The 15,757-nt window shown below is 40.7% G+C and overlaps 3 protein-coding genes across 3 annotated transcripts; 1 reads left to right on the forward strand and 2 right to left on the reverse strand.

The window, feature by feature from the left end:
* The first annotated feature begins 4,881 nt into the window (after positions 1-4,881).
* On the forward strand, positions 4,882-6,887 carry LOC110762587 (Transducin/WD40 repeat-like superfamily protein). Its single transcript, XM_021965231.2, has one exon. It carries the CDS (start codon positions 5,189-5,191, stop codon positions 6,620-6,622), a length of 1,434 nt encoding a protein of 477 aa, XP_021820923.1. The 5' UTR covers positions 4,882-5,188; the 3' UTR covers positions 6,623-6,887.
* Positions 6,888-7,010: 123 nt separating this feature from the next.
* On the reverse strand, positions 7,011-11,567 carry LOC110762585 (inactive protein kinase SELMODRAFT_444075-like). Its single transcript, XM_021965229.2, has 8 exons — positions 11,273-11,567; positions 11,011-11,144; positions 9,868-9,962; positions 8,573-9,618; positions 8,256-8,413; positions 7,890-7,966; positions 7,438-7,762; positions 7,011-7,333 (listed from the first exon to the last, which is right to left on the reverse strand). The coding sequence occupies exons 1-8, from the start codon at positions 11,448-11,450 to the stop codon at positions 7,184-7,186; spliced, it is 2,163 nt and encodes a 720-aa protein (XP_021820921.1). The 5' UTR covers positions 11,451-11,567; the 3' UTR covers positions 7,011-7,183.
* A 1,404-nt stretch (positions 11,568-12,971) lies between these two features.
* Positions 12,972-14,995, reverse strand: LOC110762619 (cytochrome P450 CYP82D47). The gene is made up of 2 exons (XM_021965271.2): positions 13,980-14,995; positions 12,972-13,897 (listed from the first exon to the last, which is right to left on the reverse strand). The coding sequence occupies exons 1-2, from the start codon at positions 14,925-14,927 to the stop codon at positions 13,271-13,273; spliced, it is 1,575 nt and encodes a 524-aa protein (XP_021820963.1). The 5' UTR covers positions 14,928-14,995; the 3' UTR covers positions 12,972-13,270.
* Between the last annotated feature and the right edge of the window lie 762 nt (positions 14,996-15,757).

Genomic DNA, 15,757 nt, shown 5'->3' on the forward strand with positions numbered 1-15,757 from the left:
CACAGCAACTTGGCACGTTCCTCCTAATTAGATAACACAAACACAAAGTCAATATGGATTCCACCAACTAATTTATTTAACTAAGTTAAATACAAGAATCTAAAGGGCGCTAGTTTTGGTTCTACTCTCCCCACCACCACCACCACGGGTCTCTCTTTCTGTTAACTTTCGTTGTTTTGTTATTGGGAGTTTGTTGTTATTATTATTATTCTTCCTACTGTAAGTGATTGATTCAAGCAGAAAGGATAGAATGAGTGGTTATAGTGCGAGGTTATAATGAAGGGGTCATTAATAATCGTCCACTACAGTGCAGAGTTATTATTGAATTCAACCCCTCATCATAGACTCTAAAAAAAGACTAAGGTGGCGTTTGGGATTGCTGCGCTTAATAAATAAGCAGCTTATAAAAAAAGTTATGGAAACAAAAGCGTTTGGTAAAACAATTGAAGGCTGCTTATTTTAAAAACTACGGTGATCCACAGCAGAATCTCGAAGCAGCGTGTTGGCTGCTTCTTAAAACTGCTTTTAAAAAAAACAGCCGGTTCTTTTAAATGAATTTTCACGTTTCCCATAATACCCCTAATAATTTTCTAAATTGACAACTTTTATCCCTCTTGCAACTCGATTCTTCTTCTTCTCTCTTGCAACTCGACTTCTATAAGCAACTCGATTCATACCAAGAAAAAACCCAGCCCCTAGCTTTCTACGCTGTTATCTCCACTCCATCCACAAAAATCCAAAGCACAGCTTAAAAAAAAACTCAATCCTAGCTCCCCAGTTTGTGATCTCCACGCCAACCACAAAAGATCCAAACCCCAAATATATCTTCAAACATCTGTATGCGAATTGTGGAGGACCAAAATCGATAGCAACACAGGCATCTACCCTCCTTGATCAACGATTTTCACAAAAAATAGATTCTTGAATCCATCAACAATTCGTTGACCTTCTCTTGGAAACCAAAATCAAGGGAAAGTTGAAACTCATATCAAAACCACAGGAAAACAAAATTTTCATTTGTATTTGATTTCCTTCTTGTTGTTTTCTTTGATGACAACACAGTTTTTATTTGGGTTTGGGTTGAGTTTTTGGTTTTAAAATTCTCAATCTGGTTTTTTTCTCTTGGTGTTTTGGGGAGAGAGAGAGAGAGAGAGAGATGCAGGTGGGTACGGTGTGGGATGGGGTTTTTTTAGGTTACTTTCTTAATTTATTATTTTTATATTTGTATATTTTTGGTCACAATATTTGGAATTGGAACTAATTTTGTTACTTTAAAAATTTAGAATTTGTGGCAAAATAAGTAACAATTTCATCATGATGTCCTTTTTGGTCATTATACACACTAAAAGCACTTTTAATAAAAATTTACCAAACACTTTGACTCTTCACAGCACTTTTTCTAATACAATTTACCAAACGCCTAGTTGTTTTTTTTCACAGCTGTTTATTCTCACAGCACAACCTAAGCAGTTTTAAAAAAAAGCACAGAAATACCAAACTAGCCCTAAGCCCAAGAACAACACTTATTGCGGCGCTTTATAATAGCGCAACTCAGTCTTAAGACCTTGGGGCCCGAATCCCAAGCTCCATTGGGGTGAAACAAGCTTCATATTTTTGAAGGCTTGGCAGAATGCTAAAACGTAAAACCCCATGAGACGAATCACAAGAAAATGCTTTAAAAGAACTCATTAAATCGGAATGTGGAACATCTTTTGTAACAGATAAATTTACACAGCAGCAGAGATAATCAAGCAGACAGAGATTAATAATACGAAACGAATAACATGTACAAACTAGAAATGAAGCATCAAAGTATTAGACAATGACTGAAGAAAATACAAGGAAAACCCCAACTTAAGGAGCAGCAAAGGCATCATCGACCCACTTGTTCTCATGGACAGGGGGGGAGAAGGGAGAGCTGATCAGCAGGGCTTGCAGCGCGGCTCGCACTCTATTGATACGCTTGCGCTGTCTGATACGCCGCAAAACCACATCTTTGTCTAAGGGTTGGGAGGTGTGGGTGGGTTTTATATGCACATGGCTGCTCACGTAGTTACTAATACTATGGCCATGGTGGGTTGCTGCTGGGTCTTCTTGCTCTTCCTTCAAACTGATGCTTGCGATGCTCAAACCTTCTTCAGGTGCAGAGGATTTGAAGGAAGAGGAGGTCCAGGAGGACATTGTTTGGATTTGGAGTAGTAACTTTTAGCAAAGTGATGATGAGAGAGAAGAAGCTAAGAATGGAAAGGAACAACTAACTAGCTCAAGAGGTGAGTGAGTGAGTGAGTGATTGAGAGAGAGTATTTATAATTATAAATTGGAGGGAAAGATGTGGATTTTGGAGCAAGTGTAAAAGTTTGGTCGGTGAATTGATATATTCGAGACTGCATCGATCAGAGTTTCGGACAGACACCCACAGAGACAGCAAAATCTATGGCTTCTTCTTCTCTAACAAGGTCGGTGAACTGCCTTTTTCAGTATAAATATATAGAGGACATGCATGCTCTGTTCTGCTGCTGCAACATTACTCTCCCTATACTGAACTGATCTAGTAAAACACATTATTTAAAGCATGAGGGAATAGTAACAGAGCGTACATATCATATCATCTTTGAGTTTTTAATGGGACACGGCAGCTAGTAGCTAGAGTAGTGGGTTCTTCTGAAGATCTGAAATCACTTTTCTCAAGGATTAGATTCCGGATGCAGCACCCAAGGTCAGATCAACTGATTTGGTTCATTAGTCTTAGATTGGGCTCCGGCACTTAACAAACAGCCCGCCCATTTCACAGGCAAAGCCCTCGAATATTAGATTGTGGTCAAAAGGACCCAAATTTTAATATCATATGGATCATCCTACATAGGCCCACTACGTGAAATTATTTCCACACACAAAAAAAAAAAAAAACAAGAACAAGTTTTAATTAGTTTGGAAAATTATGTACTATTTTTTGAACGACCTTTCCTATTGAATGCTATATATGATTCGAATCCATGACCTTATCTGAAGGGAGCATTTGCTCCAAACCACTACACTAGCGGGTTGTTTATAGAAAATTATGTACTATTAGGTTAAGAGCTAGTTGGTAGTTGATTTATGTGATTTAAAACATGAACCTTTGCTTACACTTAAATTATAGAAGCTATGCGTATAAAATACAGAAATCATACATAGAGACATATACTTAATGACTAAAAAATGTTTGTTCATAGGTGGGTTACAAATCAGTAGACTTGGTAGGCTACAATCATAAAAAGACTAAAGAATCAAACATGAACCCATGTGATTCCAATATCTATGTACGTGCGTTCCACTACCACTAGAGATTTACAATAATAATAAAGTCCAAAAGAACAACGCATTTGGTTTAAAATTTTACAATGCACGCTTTGTCGCTTTAGTGAAATTGCGTAATTAAAAAGACATCGTTTAATTAATTTGTGTCTAATTAAAAAGTCACCAACTTAGCACCTCTTTCTCCGTTCTTTTTTTAATTGGTAATTTAGATGGTAAAGAAAAGAAGACGAATTGAAATTGTGATCGATGACTAAAACATGTGGTTTCTTTTCACTTTACACCGCACTGCCAAAATAGGCAATCAAACTGGGCTGTACTCTCTAGTGCTTGGAAGGAAGTGCCAGATACGTGGCCTCCCTACATTAGTCGCCAAATGGTCCTGCATCACGTGACAGAACAACAACAACAATGGCCGTGTACGTGGCGGCTGGGAAGGCGACCTTCGTACTTGGTCGCACACGTGTCCAACTCCAAGTGGCGGTCCCATACGCAGATCGGCATAGGGAGGATTACCAGAATTCAGAAGTGGCAGGTCGGCCTTTTCGGTCGGGTCTAATCAATTTCCTATCTGGGTAAAAGAACCAACCAGTTGAATGAAATCGACACCGAGTAACGGCCTCCAACGGAAAAAAGAGAGCAACGGTTTTCTTTCCCAAGATTAAGAAATTGCCAGATTCATCAGTGTTTTATTTTGAAAAGGTTTCTTGGCGGTTTGCCGTTGTCAGAAAACTATATCTTCTCGTATTGCTTTCGTTTGTTTGGGCCTTCACGTACGAACCATGAACAATTGGTTATTATTTTAAATTGTTTTATTATTAACTGATCATCTTGTCGTCACCTTCCACTTGACTTCATATTGGCAAAATAAAATGGTGCTTTACCCCACCATTTGTTTTGTTGCCAAAATATTTCAATCATGGAGCAAGGACGTCGCAGCTCCAATGATTCAACACACTTAAAACCCTAATATGTTTTTTATCTGCTTGTTGCCCTTTTATTTCTGGTGATCAGCAGCTCCTCTTATTTCTTATCCCATGCTTCGGGAACCCAGAAAAAAGAACAAAACATCTCTATTTAAACCAATTTCCTCTATACATTAATTTCAGATTTTAATTTATACGGTGAGTGTCATCGCCCTAAAAACGGGGGCAATGTGGCTGCGACGTTAAAGTTTCAGCTAAAAAAGCTAGGGATTGCATGGAACAAAATAATTGTTCATCATTCAACATGGTTTCTTTTTGTTATGCTAAAATGGCTAAAGGCAGTGGCTTTTCTTTTGTTATAACTTACACCATCCATGTTCATGCAAAATGGAGAAAGGGAGGAATACATTCAGATTGTATTCCATGAAGTAAAAGAATGGAGTTTTCTTAATTAAGACAATAAACAACCATTTAGTTTGGATTGAGACCAATTAGCAAAAGGGTAGTATTAGCTCACAAAACCTAAATAAATACTACCAAAAATAGCAACTCCAACTCCAACCGTAGAATCATCACAGCCAATCCCACTTACAAAACGAACCTACACGCCATTTTCAGCATCCCACCCGGATTACGTTCCTTCCCCACCACGTGTCAAAATCTTAGCGGCCCTCTCATTCCAACCATTTTACATATATATATATATATATATATATCATCTCCCGCCTTCTGTTGTTCATTTCGTAAAAAGCCCATATCCTTCATTTTGCAAGCAGTTTCGCCACCTCCCTCTATTTTCTCCTCACCATTAATTAACACCCGCATCTCCTCAAATCTTCTTCAAACCTTCAAAAAAATCTCCGGGTTTCAATAAAATCAATTCGTTAATGAATGTTATCTTTAGTAATTAACTTAACACACAACTAATCATAATAAAAAATTAAAGCCACGTCCGTCCATCGACACAAATGAAGGACGACGAGAGAGGAGGAGGGATGTTCGCCGACTCGGAAACCATACCCAGGGGCAAATTCGGAAACCACGCTCATTCTGATCCCAACATTTCCTCCACCATGTCCTCCGAAAGCAACGACTACTCGATGCGCAACAGCAGCGCCTCCGCCATCAGCCCCGCCTGCTCCCTCGACCCCAGCCGCATGAGCGGCGAGTGCTCTCCCATAACCATGTCTCCCTGGAACCAGACCAGCTCTTCTCCCTTTGCCAAGTCACCGTGGCAGCCGTTCGAAGACAACAACGCCCCTCAGAACGGCCTCATTGGCTCTCTGGTCCGCGAAGAAGGCCACATCTACTCTCTGGCCGCCACCGGAGATCTCTTGTACACCGGGTCGGACAGCAAGAACATCCGGGTCTGGAAGAATCTGAAAGAGTTCAGCGGCTTCAAATCAAACAGCGGCCTCGTAAAAGCCATTGTCATTTCCGGAGATAAGCTCTTCACGGGTCACCAAGACGGAAAAATTCGGGTCTGGCGGGTCTCTTCCAAGGACCCGAGCGTCCACAAGCGCGCCGGGACTTTACCCACCATGATGGATATTTTCAAATACTCGGTAAAACCCAGCAATTACATTCAGGTCAAAAGACAGAAAACCCTCTGGATCAAGCACTCCGACGCCGTTTCGTGCTTGAGCTTGAGCGAGGACAAGAAGCTTCTCTACTCCGCGTCCTGGGACCGCACTCTAAAAGTCTGGCGAATCGACTCCTCCAAGTGCTTGGAGTCCATCCACGCCCACGACGACGCCGTCAACTCCGTCGTTGCCAGCGTGGAGGGGTTGGTGTACACAGGGGCGGCGGACGGTACGGTCAAAGTGTGGAAGAGAGAGCAGAACGGGAAGATCATCAAGCACTCGCTGGTGCAGGCGCTGCTGAAGCAAGAGAGCGCGGTCACGGCGCTGGCCGTCAACGCCTCGGGCTCGATCGTGTACTGCGGGTCCTCCGACGGGCTCGTCAACTTTTGGCAGCGCGAGAAGCAGTTGTCACACGGTGGGGTCCTCAAGGGGCACAAGCTGGCGGTTTTGTGTTTGGCGGCGGCCGGAAACTTAGTTTTCAGTGGGTCTGCCGATAAGACCATATGCGTGTGGCGGAGGGAAGGAGTGATCCACACGTGTCTGTCGGTTTTGGCGGGGCACACGGGGCCGGTGAAGTGCTTGGCGGTGGAGCATGACCGGGATATCAATGCCAACAACGGCCATGGGCCGCGGTGGATTGTGTACAGCGGGAGCCTCGATAAGTCGGTGAAGGTGTGGGGGGTGTCGGAGCAGGCTCCGGAGCTGACGCCCGTTGCTATGGTGCAGCAGCGCATGGGATTCGATGCGGACTCGCTGCCGTCGGATGGTAGTTACTCGTCTTCTGCGGGTCGGAGCAGCAGTCACAACCGGAGGTACTGATGGATGGTGATCCATGGTCGCAATGACTTCTTCATGTCACTGGCCAGTAGTATGGCGCCAACTGTCTACTCGAAGGACACCTGTGAGGAGTGAGTCTGTTCTTTTCAATTTGTTTTTATTTTGGTTTTTATGTTTTTAATGATCGGGTTGACTGAGAATGAATAGGGGATCGATCATATTAATGTGATGGAATGGAGTGGAATGAAAATGAAGAGCATATGAATGATGTGGGAAATAAATTATGTTCTCTATCCTTAATTTCTTGCTTAATTTCGTAATGAAACTAGTGCTTACTGCTTAGCATGTCTTTTGTTCTCATAGCAGCAATCAAATTGGGTGCTTGCTAGCTTTTGATTAACTTAACATCTGCTTAACCAATCCCAGATCATTGTTTTGCAAAATCAGATTTACTGTGACTAAAGTTTTGTAAACAATATACATGTAAAGAGAATTTATTACAAGCTATATTTTTAACTCAGACCAAAAAAAATAAAAATATTATATCGGTGGAAGCCAAAAAAGCTGTCATGGATCAATTTCTCATCATAACCCAAAAAAGATTCAATGTGATAGCGTACGAGAATGGCTTCCTCTTGCTTCAGGTTGCCTTTGTGACCTTAGACCGTTCAAATGACCACTTCTACTACCAACTGAATTCAAGTCTAGGCCCAGAGGAACAACTGGGTCTCCTCCTTCTAGCACTCCCAGCACCTGCACCAAAGCCAGACAATTTCAACTCTTATCAACTTCCAAAGAAAAATGGGAAGGGATTTTTATTTCTATTTTTTCAAAAGATAGTAATTAAGCAAGGACACCTTCGACATTGGCGGTCTGGATTCAGGATCTCGACGCAGACACAGAGAAGCAGCGCGCGCCATTGTCTGTAGTTGATGGGGCAAGTCGAGATTTTCAGGGGAGGCCAAGTTTGGGTCCAGTAACTGATAGGAATTTGAGAAGATGTGGTTTGGCTCTAATGTAGCTAAGGGGTGGAACCATTCTTCCAAAATATGATGTCCCTTGACATATTGCAATTCACTGATTCGTCTACCTGTCATAAGCTCTAATAGAACTACTCCGAATGCATAAACATCAACTTTGTTTGTAATTTGCCCACCATCAACATACTCCGGTGCCAGATACCTGCAGTTCACATTGAGGTTAATCACATGGAATTGCTTCCTGTCTTTTCTTTATTAAGTGCATACATTTGCATTGCTTTTGTACAAAAATTTCTTGGACCTATAGCAAGCAGATGGGAAAAAATTACCCTGAAGTTCCAATCACGCGGTCTTCATTGCTCATCTCCCATTCAGAGTACAATCTAGCAAGCCCAAAATCAGCAACCTAAATAAATAACAAACAGAGTAAAACATATGTGCATGTTCCATAAGCATCAATAGGGGTGTATAAAAATATGGCAGGATAATATCTTCATTTCCAAGGGGTCCCTTCCTGCCATGCAATGAAGCATATTTCCAAGACAAATAATAGAATATTAAAAGTTTAATTGCAAATCGGAAAGAAAAGATAATATGCCTTGCACTGTGAACAAATTAGTGACCATTGGAAATCATAGATGGGCACAATGTTTCTGAAGTATATGCTATAAAATTTAAGAATCAGTTTCAAGTACCAGAGGTTCAAAATCATGGGTTAGAAGGATATTGTTGGGTCGCAGGTCTCTGTGTACTATACATCCCACTCTACAATCTTCATGCAAATACCGTAAACCACGAGCTGCTCCTGTGGCTATCTTTAGCCTTGATTCACAATCCAGAGAGGTTCTGTTTACTGTATGTCATTCAAACAAAATTAAGACCATGAGCATATGCATATCAAGTCCATCAAGCTGCAGATGCGTATATGCAAAGAGAATGCCATGTCTATGAACCTGAAAAGAGCTTTGAAATGTGTTTGAAATTAAAAACACGATGTAAGAAAATTGCATACCATGTAAATGGAAATCCAAAGAACTGTTGCAGATGTACTCATAAACCATTACCCTTGCCTTGCCTTCAATACAATACCCAATGAGCAACACAACATTCCTGTGTTGTGCACAGCTCAATACTCGCACTTCTCTGCAAAAGTCAGCATCTGCTTGAGAACCACCAAACTTCAACTGCTTCACAGCAACAATTTGGCCGTCTCTCAATACCCCCCTGTGCACCACACCGAAACCACCTTCTGCCAAGATGTTCATATCTGAGAATGCATCTGTAGCTTCCTCTAACTCTTTGTAAGAGAACTGTTTTGGAGGTTTCCCAAAAACCGGGGTTTTATGTTGACATAGAGAGCATAAAGGAGGAGGTACTGAGGAGGTTCTATCCAAAGAAACAGCATCCCTGATGCTTGAATTAATAAGGTAGCTTTTGTGATGGGTGTCCTTGGGCCCATGTTTATCTTTCCTTGTATCTTGATCAAATTGTGCATACTCGTCAAACAGAGTTTGAAAAGTGGGAGATCTTACTTTGTGAGCGTTGTTACAATTTTGGGGCGTTGGGGGATTTCCATGATCCACAATGTGATTTTGGGGGATCCAAAAGACACTCTGAGTAGTAACTACAGATGACGGTCGGGGTTTAGACAGAGTTATAAGCCTTTCTCCAATTGTCTCAAGCTCTTCATACGGATCCTCTGAATAATTTCGTCTGTGGTTTCCTCTTTGTGGTCCTTCAAAAAGAGGATTCTGTTCATAGACAAGAAAAAGAGAAGTCACAGTGTCGTAACTTGATGAAGAACCTTCTCCTGTGGTTCTTGTGTAGGAGGTACTCGGTTCTTCAGGACTGCTCACTGGAGTGGAGTGCTTCATTCTAGAAAGCCCTTGCAACTTTCCAACATGAGTTCCTGGTGAAGAAGCAGCAGAAAAGAATGGTGTTTGGAGTTCATCTTGGCACGCTAGATTGAGCCTCAGGACTTTAGGCTGAGATCCGTTCATCACCACGATGTTGCATCCAAGTTCTTCCATGCAATGCTTCCGCTCTTGCTTCAATTTTCTGTTAAAGGAGAACAATCTAGGGTGCTTAGCCACCCATTTGAATCTCACTCATAATGAAGAAACATAACTGGCACTTGGATATAAAAAGGCAACAACACTACAACACAAACTTAAGAATAACATGCTTTACTAGTTTTAGGATAGCAGAAGATGTGTGAAACTGTGAGGGATGCAATCGACCCGTAAAGCATGCACCTAAATCAATAGCTCGGAAATAAGAAATAATACTTTTTGTATGTTTAATTACTTGTCCAGTACGACCCAGTTGGCTCCATTGCATCTTGCTTCAGCCGCCACAGCACCACCTGGTGTACTTAAAACTACCTTAATCCTCACTGTTACCTGCAATATATGATCATAACTAGTTACATTATAGAACTAGTCGGGAGCTTATTAGGAGGTGAAGCTCATAGACTGAGTGAGTTAAAAATTAAGCAGGATCAAATATCACTGTAATTTATTAAAGGTTGTTTTTCTTCTTCTAAAGAATTATTCAGCAGACACATTCTTTTAGTGGATTTACACCAGTGCAGTGAATACAACGGATCGATCTGTTCCGAATTATACATTAGGAGAAACAAGTTGATTAGAAATCGAGAAAAAGAAAAGGCAAAAAACAGAAAACAAAAACTAAACTAGGGAAAAAAAAACAAAGAAGGTGCAAACAAATTCAAATGATAATAATCCCCCTACATAGTTCATATCATAAAGAAGATACGATTCTGGGAATCCGATTGATCATTTTTTATAAAGTTAATTCTCACTCCACGACATGTTCAAAGCACATAGAACATAGCATGTGCCACTCAAATGATTAAGTATTAACTTACAACTTGTTTGTGCCTAAAAACAAATCCAGAATCTATTAAATTCTGACAAGCCAATGATGAATGACAAGAGACACACAACCAGCCAAATGATTAATTTTTTTAGTCTTAAACTAAACAACTTTCTTCATCTTGATTATTATACAACAAAATCACCATAGATTGTTACTTTTATCAAAATGCATAAAAATAAATTATAAAGGAACTAATTTGTGCATTATTGGAGATGAATTACAAATAAATAATAAAGGAACTAGTTTTGAATTAATAAAGAAAAGGCAGACAACTATAGCATACATCATTAAAATGTCCAGTTGTGTACTACTAAAAACAAAAGCAAGAAAAAGCATACACAGCAAAGCAAATACGACAAGTTCCAACGGCAACGTCCACGTGGTCCTATCTTAAGCGCCAAGCAGGCAACCTAACTACGTGGTCTTTGTCGCATAAGGTTGAAAATTTTGAATTCCCAATGAAAAAACGAGTAAATTGACGAGAAAGGACTAAATAGAGAAAGGCGGTAAGTGGCATAAAGGTAAATTCAGCTAGAAATGACGAATCACCTGGATTTGGCTGTGAAACTGAAGCACCATCTGCGAACAAGACTCCGAGATCTGGCAAATCCGATCCGGCAAATCCTCCCGGCGACTGCTACCACAATCTCCGGTGAATCTCGGAAAGTTCCAGAATTTGCTACCTGCACTCACTCAATTTCACGCACAAATTCCACATTAGCAACACAAATTGAACGCGCAAGTTTGGGCTTCAATTTTCTTTTCTTTCTTTTTTCAGAAAAGAAGAAGATTTAGTTAGAAATTGAATTACCGGTTTTAACGGCGGAGAAAACAGCGAGCAAGGTTACGCAGTCGCCTGGGTGAACGACGTGAGTGAGAGCCCAGGCCAATGCCGTTTTTGAGATCACCTGCTCTGCTTTGACCGCCACTATGACTTTATCAGCACCTCCCATCCTGCTGTTGGTGCCGCCTTCCCCGAGCCCAACCATGAATTAATTGGTTCCAGAAGGAAAATTGAATTGAATTGAGGAGACTGAAAGTCTTGAAATTGTGGAAACTGTGGAGTGGAGTTGGTCTCAGTGTGTTCGTTTAGGACTTAGGAGGAGGAAGAGGATCATATTGACAACAAGCTACTGCTAAGCTGACCATGGTTAACTGACCCCGGTTAGGCCAGGAAAAATTAATAAATTTATTCTTTTTCAATTAACAATTTGGTATTAAAAATAATTAAATCGTTTTCACATTGATTTCAGATGTGATTGGAATTATTAATTCAGTAGCGCTACGGGCACCAACTTGTATACCAACTTTTGGTTACCAACTGATGTGCCATATGACATGGATTGCCATGTCATGTGCCACATCATCAATTTTAATTTAGTTAATTTTGTATTTTTTTTATAAATATTTTCATTTAAATCATTAAGCAGTTTAACAATCCCTCCCCCGCCACAACAATATTACCTCAACACCATCGCCGCCGCACTATCATCCTTCAAACATCTATGGAGCCGATATGGCTTTTCTCTTTTGCTGGGTTACCCACGTCCTAGAAATTCCAAGTTGATTTGGGGAAATACTATGATGGAATGGAGAGGATGATATGGCATCACGGATTAATCTCAAATAGTACATAGTATTCAGTTCCATGGATATGCAACCAAGCAACAATATTTTTCCAGATTTGAAGGGAGGGAGGATATGCCCCGATTTGGGTCTAAAGACCTTAATTATTCCTTGATTGGATTCTCATAGTCAATGATCTTTTGAGTTTATAGCCATGGAGGATCAGATCTGAAATTTCAGATTCAGTTGTGCATTTTTTATGTTTATTTCATTTGTATATCTCTTTCTGTAATCGATAGTGTTTTACAGGCCAAAAGATACACAAATAATAACTAAACAAAGAAGAAGAAGCATAAACAATTTTATGAGTTGAATGAAATCAACTAAATTAAAATGGTGAGAATGAATTTTGTTTATTTAGAAGATGATAAAATTAAATAAAATTAAAAGAGATGATGTGGCACATGATATTTATATGCCACATCAGTTGGTATGTAAAAGTTGGTATACAAGTTGGTGCCTATAGTATTATTAGTTGTTAATTTAGTAATACTCTCATTTTCAACACTAAATAGTTACATAAAAAACTGGAAGCATTTTTGCTCACCACTTTAATCATAGGTGTACCCTTATCACAATCCTCAATGCTTGACACGTGTCCATAGGTATAATTATGATTCCATAAATACAAAGCAAAAGTTAGCTATAATTATGTCTATGGACACGTGTCAAGCATTGAGAATTATGATTAAAGTACACCTATAATTAAAGTGGTGGGCAAAAATGCACCCTAAAAAACTTCCCCATTAATCGTAAGCCGCATGCGGATAGATGGCAAACTACAAATCAGAATTAAAACCTTGACCTTAATTGGGACACTTGAGTGACATTGTTGTCTCTCTGGTTAAGATCTTGGGGTGCGGACCACCAATTATGGAACCTCATTGTAGAAAATGTTACACAAACCACATGTGATGGTAGGTAATTACAGCAATCTCATCTCATGATTACAATCTTCTTTGTTTCACAAAAGAAAAAGGAAGAAGAGAAATGTTATTGTACAAGGACGACCAAAGGCTGTTGTCGTCCTAGTTAATAAGGCCCAATTCTCTGATTCAAGAAGTCCAATATTTTGTATAAAAATTTAATTGGGCTTGATTCTCCAGCTGAGATCACCTAAGAGAAGAGACCAACAATATTATACGGGTACAAACAACATTATATTTTAAAAAATGAAATATAACTATGAACTATAAAGTTGAGAGCGAAAACGAGGTTTGATGAGAACTTGAAGAGGGGTCGCCTTGACGTTTGTCAGTCCAAAGCTCTCACTCATATCAATCGGTGCACTCGAGGGGTTGGAGATTTCAAATGCATGCACAAAACTAGCCAACGTAAACTGCACCATTTGAAGGCCAAATCCCAAGCCAGGGCATGCTCTTCTCCCACTTCCAAACGGAATTAACTCAAAGTGCAATCCCTTAACATCAACATCCTTGTGGGTGGTCAGAAACCTCTCCGGCTTGAATTCGAATGGATCGGGCCATATTCTTGGGTCGGTTTGTATCTTCCAAAGGTTTGTGATCAACCGGGTGCCCTTCGAGACATGGTACCCTCCTATGGTGCAGTCCTCGGTGAACTCACGTGGTGCAGCTAATGGTGCTGCTGGGTACAAACGCAGCGTTTCTTTCACTATGGCTTGGAGGTAGACCAGCTTGCTTATATCTGACTCACTCACAACTCTTTGTCTGCCTATTTCAGTGTCCAGTTCGTTTTGGGCTCTTTTAAGCACATGAGGGTTGTTCAATAATAGTGATATTGCCCATGTTAATGTGACCATGGTGGTATCGCTACCTCCTGCAATCAAATTCTGCAAAAGTACAATTTATTTTATTAATTATTTATATTAAGCTAAATTATATAGATTAAGCTATAGGCATATGTTTGATTACCAAGCTTGTGGCTTTGTTGATTGTGTCAGCATCAAAACCGCCTAGGTCTGCACCATCAAGCACAGAAAGCATGGCGTCTATGAAGTCTGGTTCCCCTTTAGCATCACCTCTTGCCCTCCTTTGCTTGTGCTCTTCAACCCACTCTCCAACAATGGCATCCAGTTCCTTCCCAGTCTTCTTCATCGCCTTCTCATGCCCACCCAAGTCCAACCACCGAAGATAAGGCACCGCATCACCCACCACAAACAGCCCCACATAATAAAAAAACTCCCTCAATGCACTCTGAACCCTACGCCCTTCTTTCTTCTCATCCTCATCGGCAGCAACCGAATAACGCTTTCCAGCCACCATTCTAAGAATCACGTTCAAAGTCATGTCCCCAAACCACTGCTTCAACTCCACCAAAACTCCGTCGCTATTATTGCTCTCCCTTTTCTCCTCGGTGCTCCAAGTTTTGTACAATTCTTGCAAGAAAGTTGTCACTTCAGAGACTCGAATGCGTCTGAGCAGCTCAAGCCTTCGGTTCGAGAGCAGCTCCAAGGTGGTAATCTTGCGCATCTCTCGCCAGAAGGGTCCGGAGGGTGCAAACGCAAACATGGCGTAGCCAATGTGATCCACAACCGCGAGCTTTGGACGCGAGTTTAAGGCCAAGTCATTGGTTGTGAAGCATTCTTTTGCGATCTCACTGCTGCTTATCACCAGAGATGGATGGACGCCGAGGCGGATGGTGAAGAGAGGCCCGTACTGGTCCGCCATGGCTGCCAATGTGATGTGAGGAGGTGTGGATCCTCCTAGCAAGGGAAGATGGCCAAATATCGGCCATGCACCCTTGGCTTCAGTTGGTGCTAATTTGGCAGGTCTCCATCTGCGTGAGAAGTAATAGGAAACGATGATTATTGTAAATAAAAAAGCAGTGATAGAGTTTACATAAGGGAGAGAATAATCCATTGAAACTAATTGGTAACTGGAAACTTAGAAAGCTAGAGAATGAATGGCGTATGCATTGCAGGTGGCTCGCTGAGCTCCTTTACTTTACGTGCCAAATTTCCACAGTGGATGGTGATGGTAATGGACCGCACCGCACCGCAGGTCCGCAACCATATCTGAAAACGATGCGTTTAGTTTGTCCGCTAGTATAGCATGCTGTGAAGATTATTCAAACTTCAACGCCACGTGGCAGACAAGTATAATTATTGAACAATCAACAGAATTTTTTTTATTGGGGTATATCTCTCTAAAAGACTAAAAGTTTAATATTAATTATCAATAGAATTTGATATAATTAATATTAAGCTTCAGCAGCAGGTAAAAATTAAGATACAATTTTCTTATTTTGTTCCGATTTCAAACCCAAAGTAAGTTGCATGACTTGAAGAAAGAGAGAGATCCATGGTCATATCATTGTATTTGTTATACTTGGAAGGACCCTAATGTCATTAATTTGGACTCACCTGCTTCATTTCCATTTTGCAACTTAATTTATTGGTTCAACTTATCGGCAGCAAAAAAATGATTTTCACTGGTTAAAGGGGCGACGTCTGCTTCCCAACTTTACCTGCTTCATTTCTATACGCATGCATGGTGATGGTGATGGTGATGGTGATGGTGATGGAGGGTGGCGGGGCAGCCTCACATGAAAAACTATGAATCTAATTTGTTTGCTACTGCCGCGACACAGACCATTGCTCAAAAATCGATAAATTTATTATTTCCCGCACATAACTTATGGTAGTCAATTCCTTTCCAAGAATAACATTTGTCCATCTCATTTTGTAGAT

The sequence above is a fragment of the Prunus avium genome, chromosome 1 (assembly GCF_965620075.1).
Source record: "Prunus avium chromosome 1, drPruAviu1.hap1.1, whole genome shotgun sequence".
In the NCBI taxonomy this organism is placed as follows: Eukaryota; Viridiplantae; Streptophyta; class Magnoliopsida; order Rosales; family Rosaceae; genus Prunus; species Prunus avium.

Coding starts and splice junctions, on each gene's coding strand:
- LOC110762587 (XM_021965231.2), top strand. CDS start 5,189: ATGAAGGACGACGAGAGAGGAGGAGGGATGTTCGCCGACTCGGAAACC.
- LOC110762585 (XM_021965229.2), bottom strand. CDS start 11,450: ATGGTTGGGCTCGGGGAAGGCGGCACCAACAGCAGGATGGGAGGTGCT. Junction 7,967..8,255: donor CCCATGATTTTGAACCTCTG/GTACTTGAAACT, acceptor TTATTTATTTAG/GTTGCTGATTTTGGGCTTGC. Junction 7,334..7,437: donor CCAGACCGCCAATGTCGAAG/GTGTCCTTGCTT, acceptor GCTTTGGTGCAG/GTGCTGGGAGTGCTAGAAGG.
- LOC110762619 (XM_021965271.2), bottom strand. CDS start 14,927: ATGGATTATTCTCTCCCTTATGTAAACTCTATCACTGCTTTTTTATTT. Junction 13,898..13,979: donor TCAACAAAGCCACAAGCTTG/GTAATCAAACAT, acceptor GTACTTTTGCAG/AATTTGATTGCAGGAGGTAG.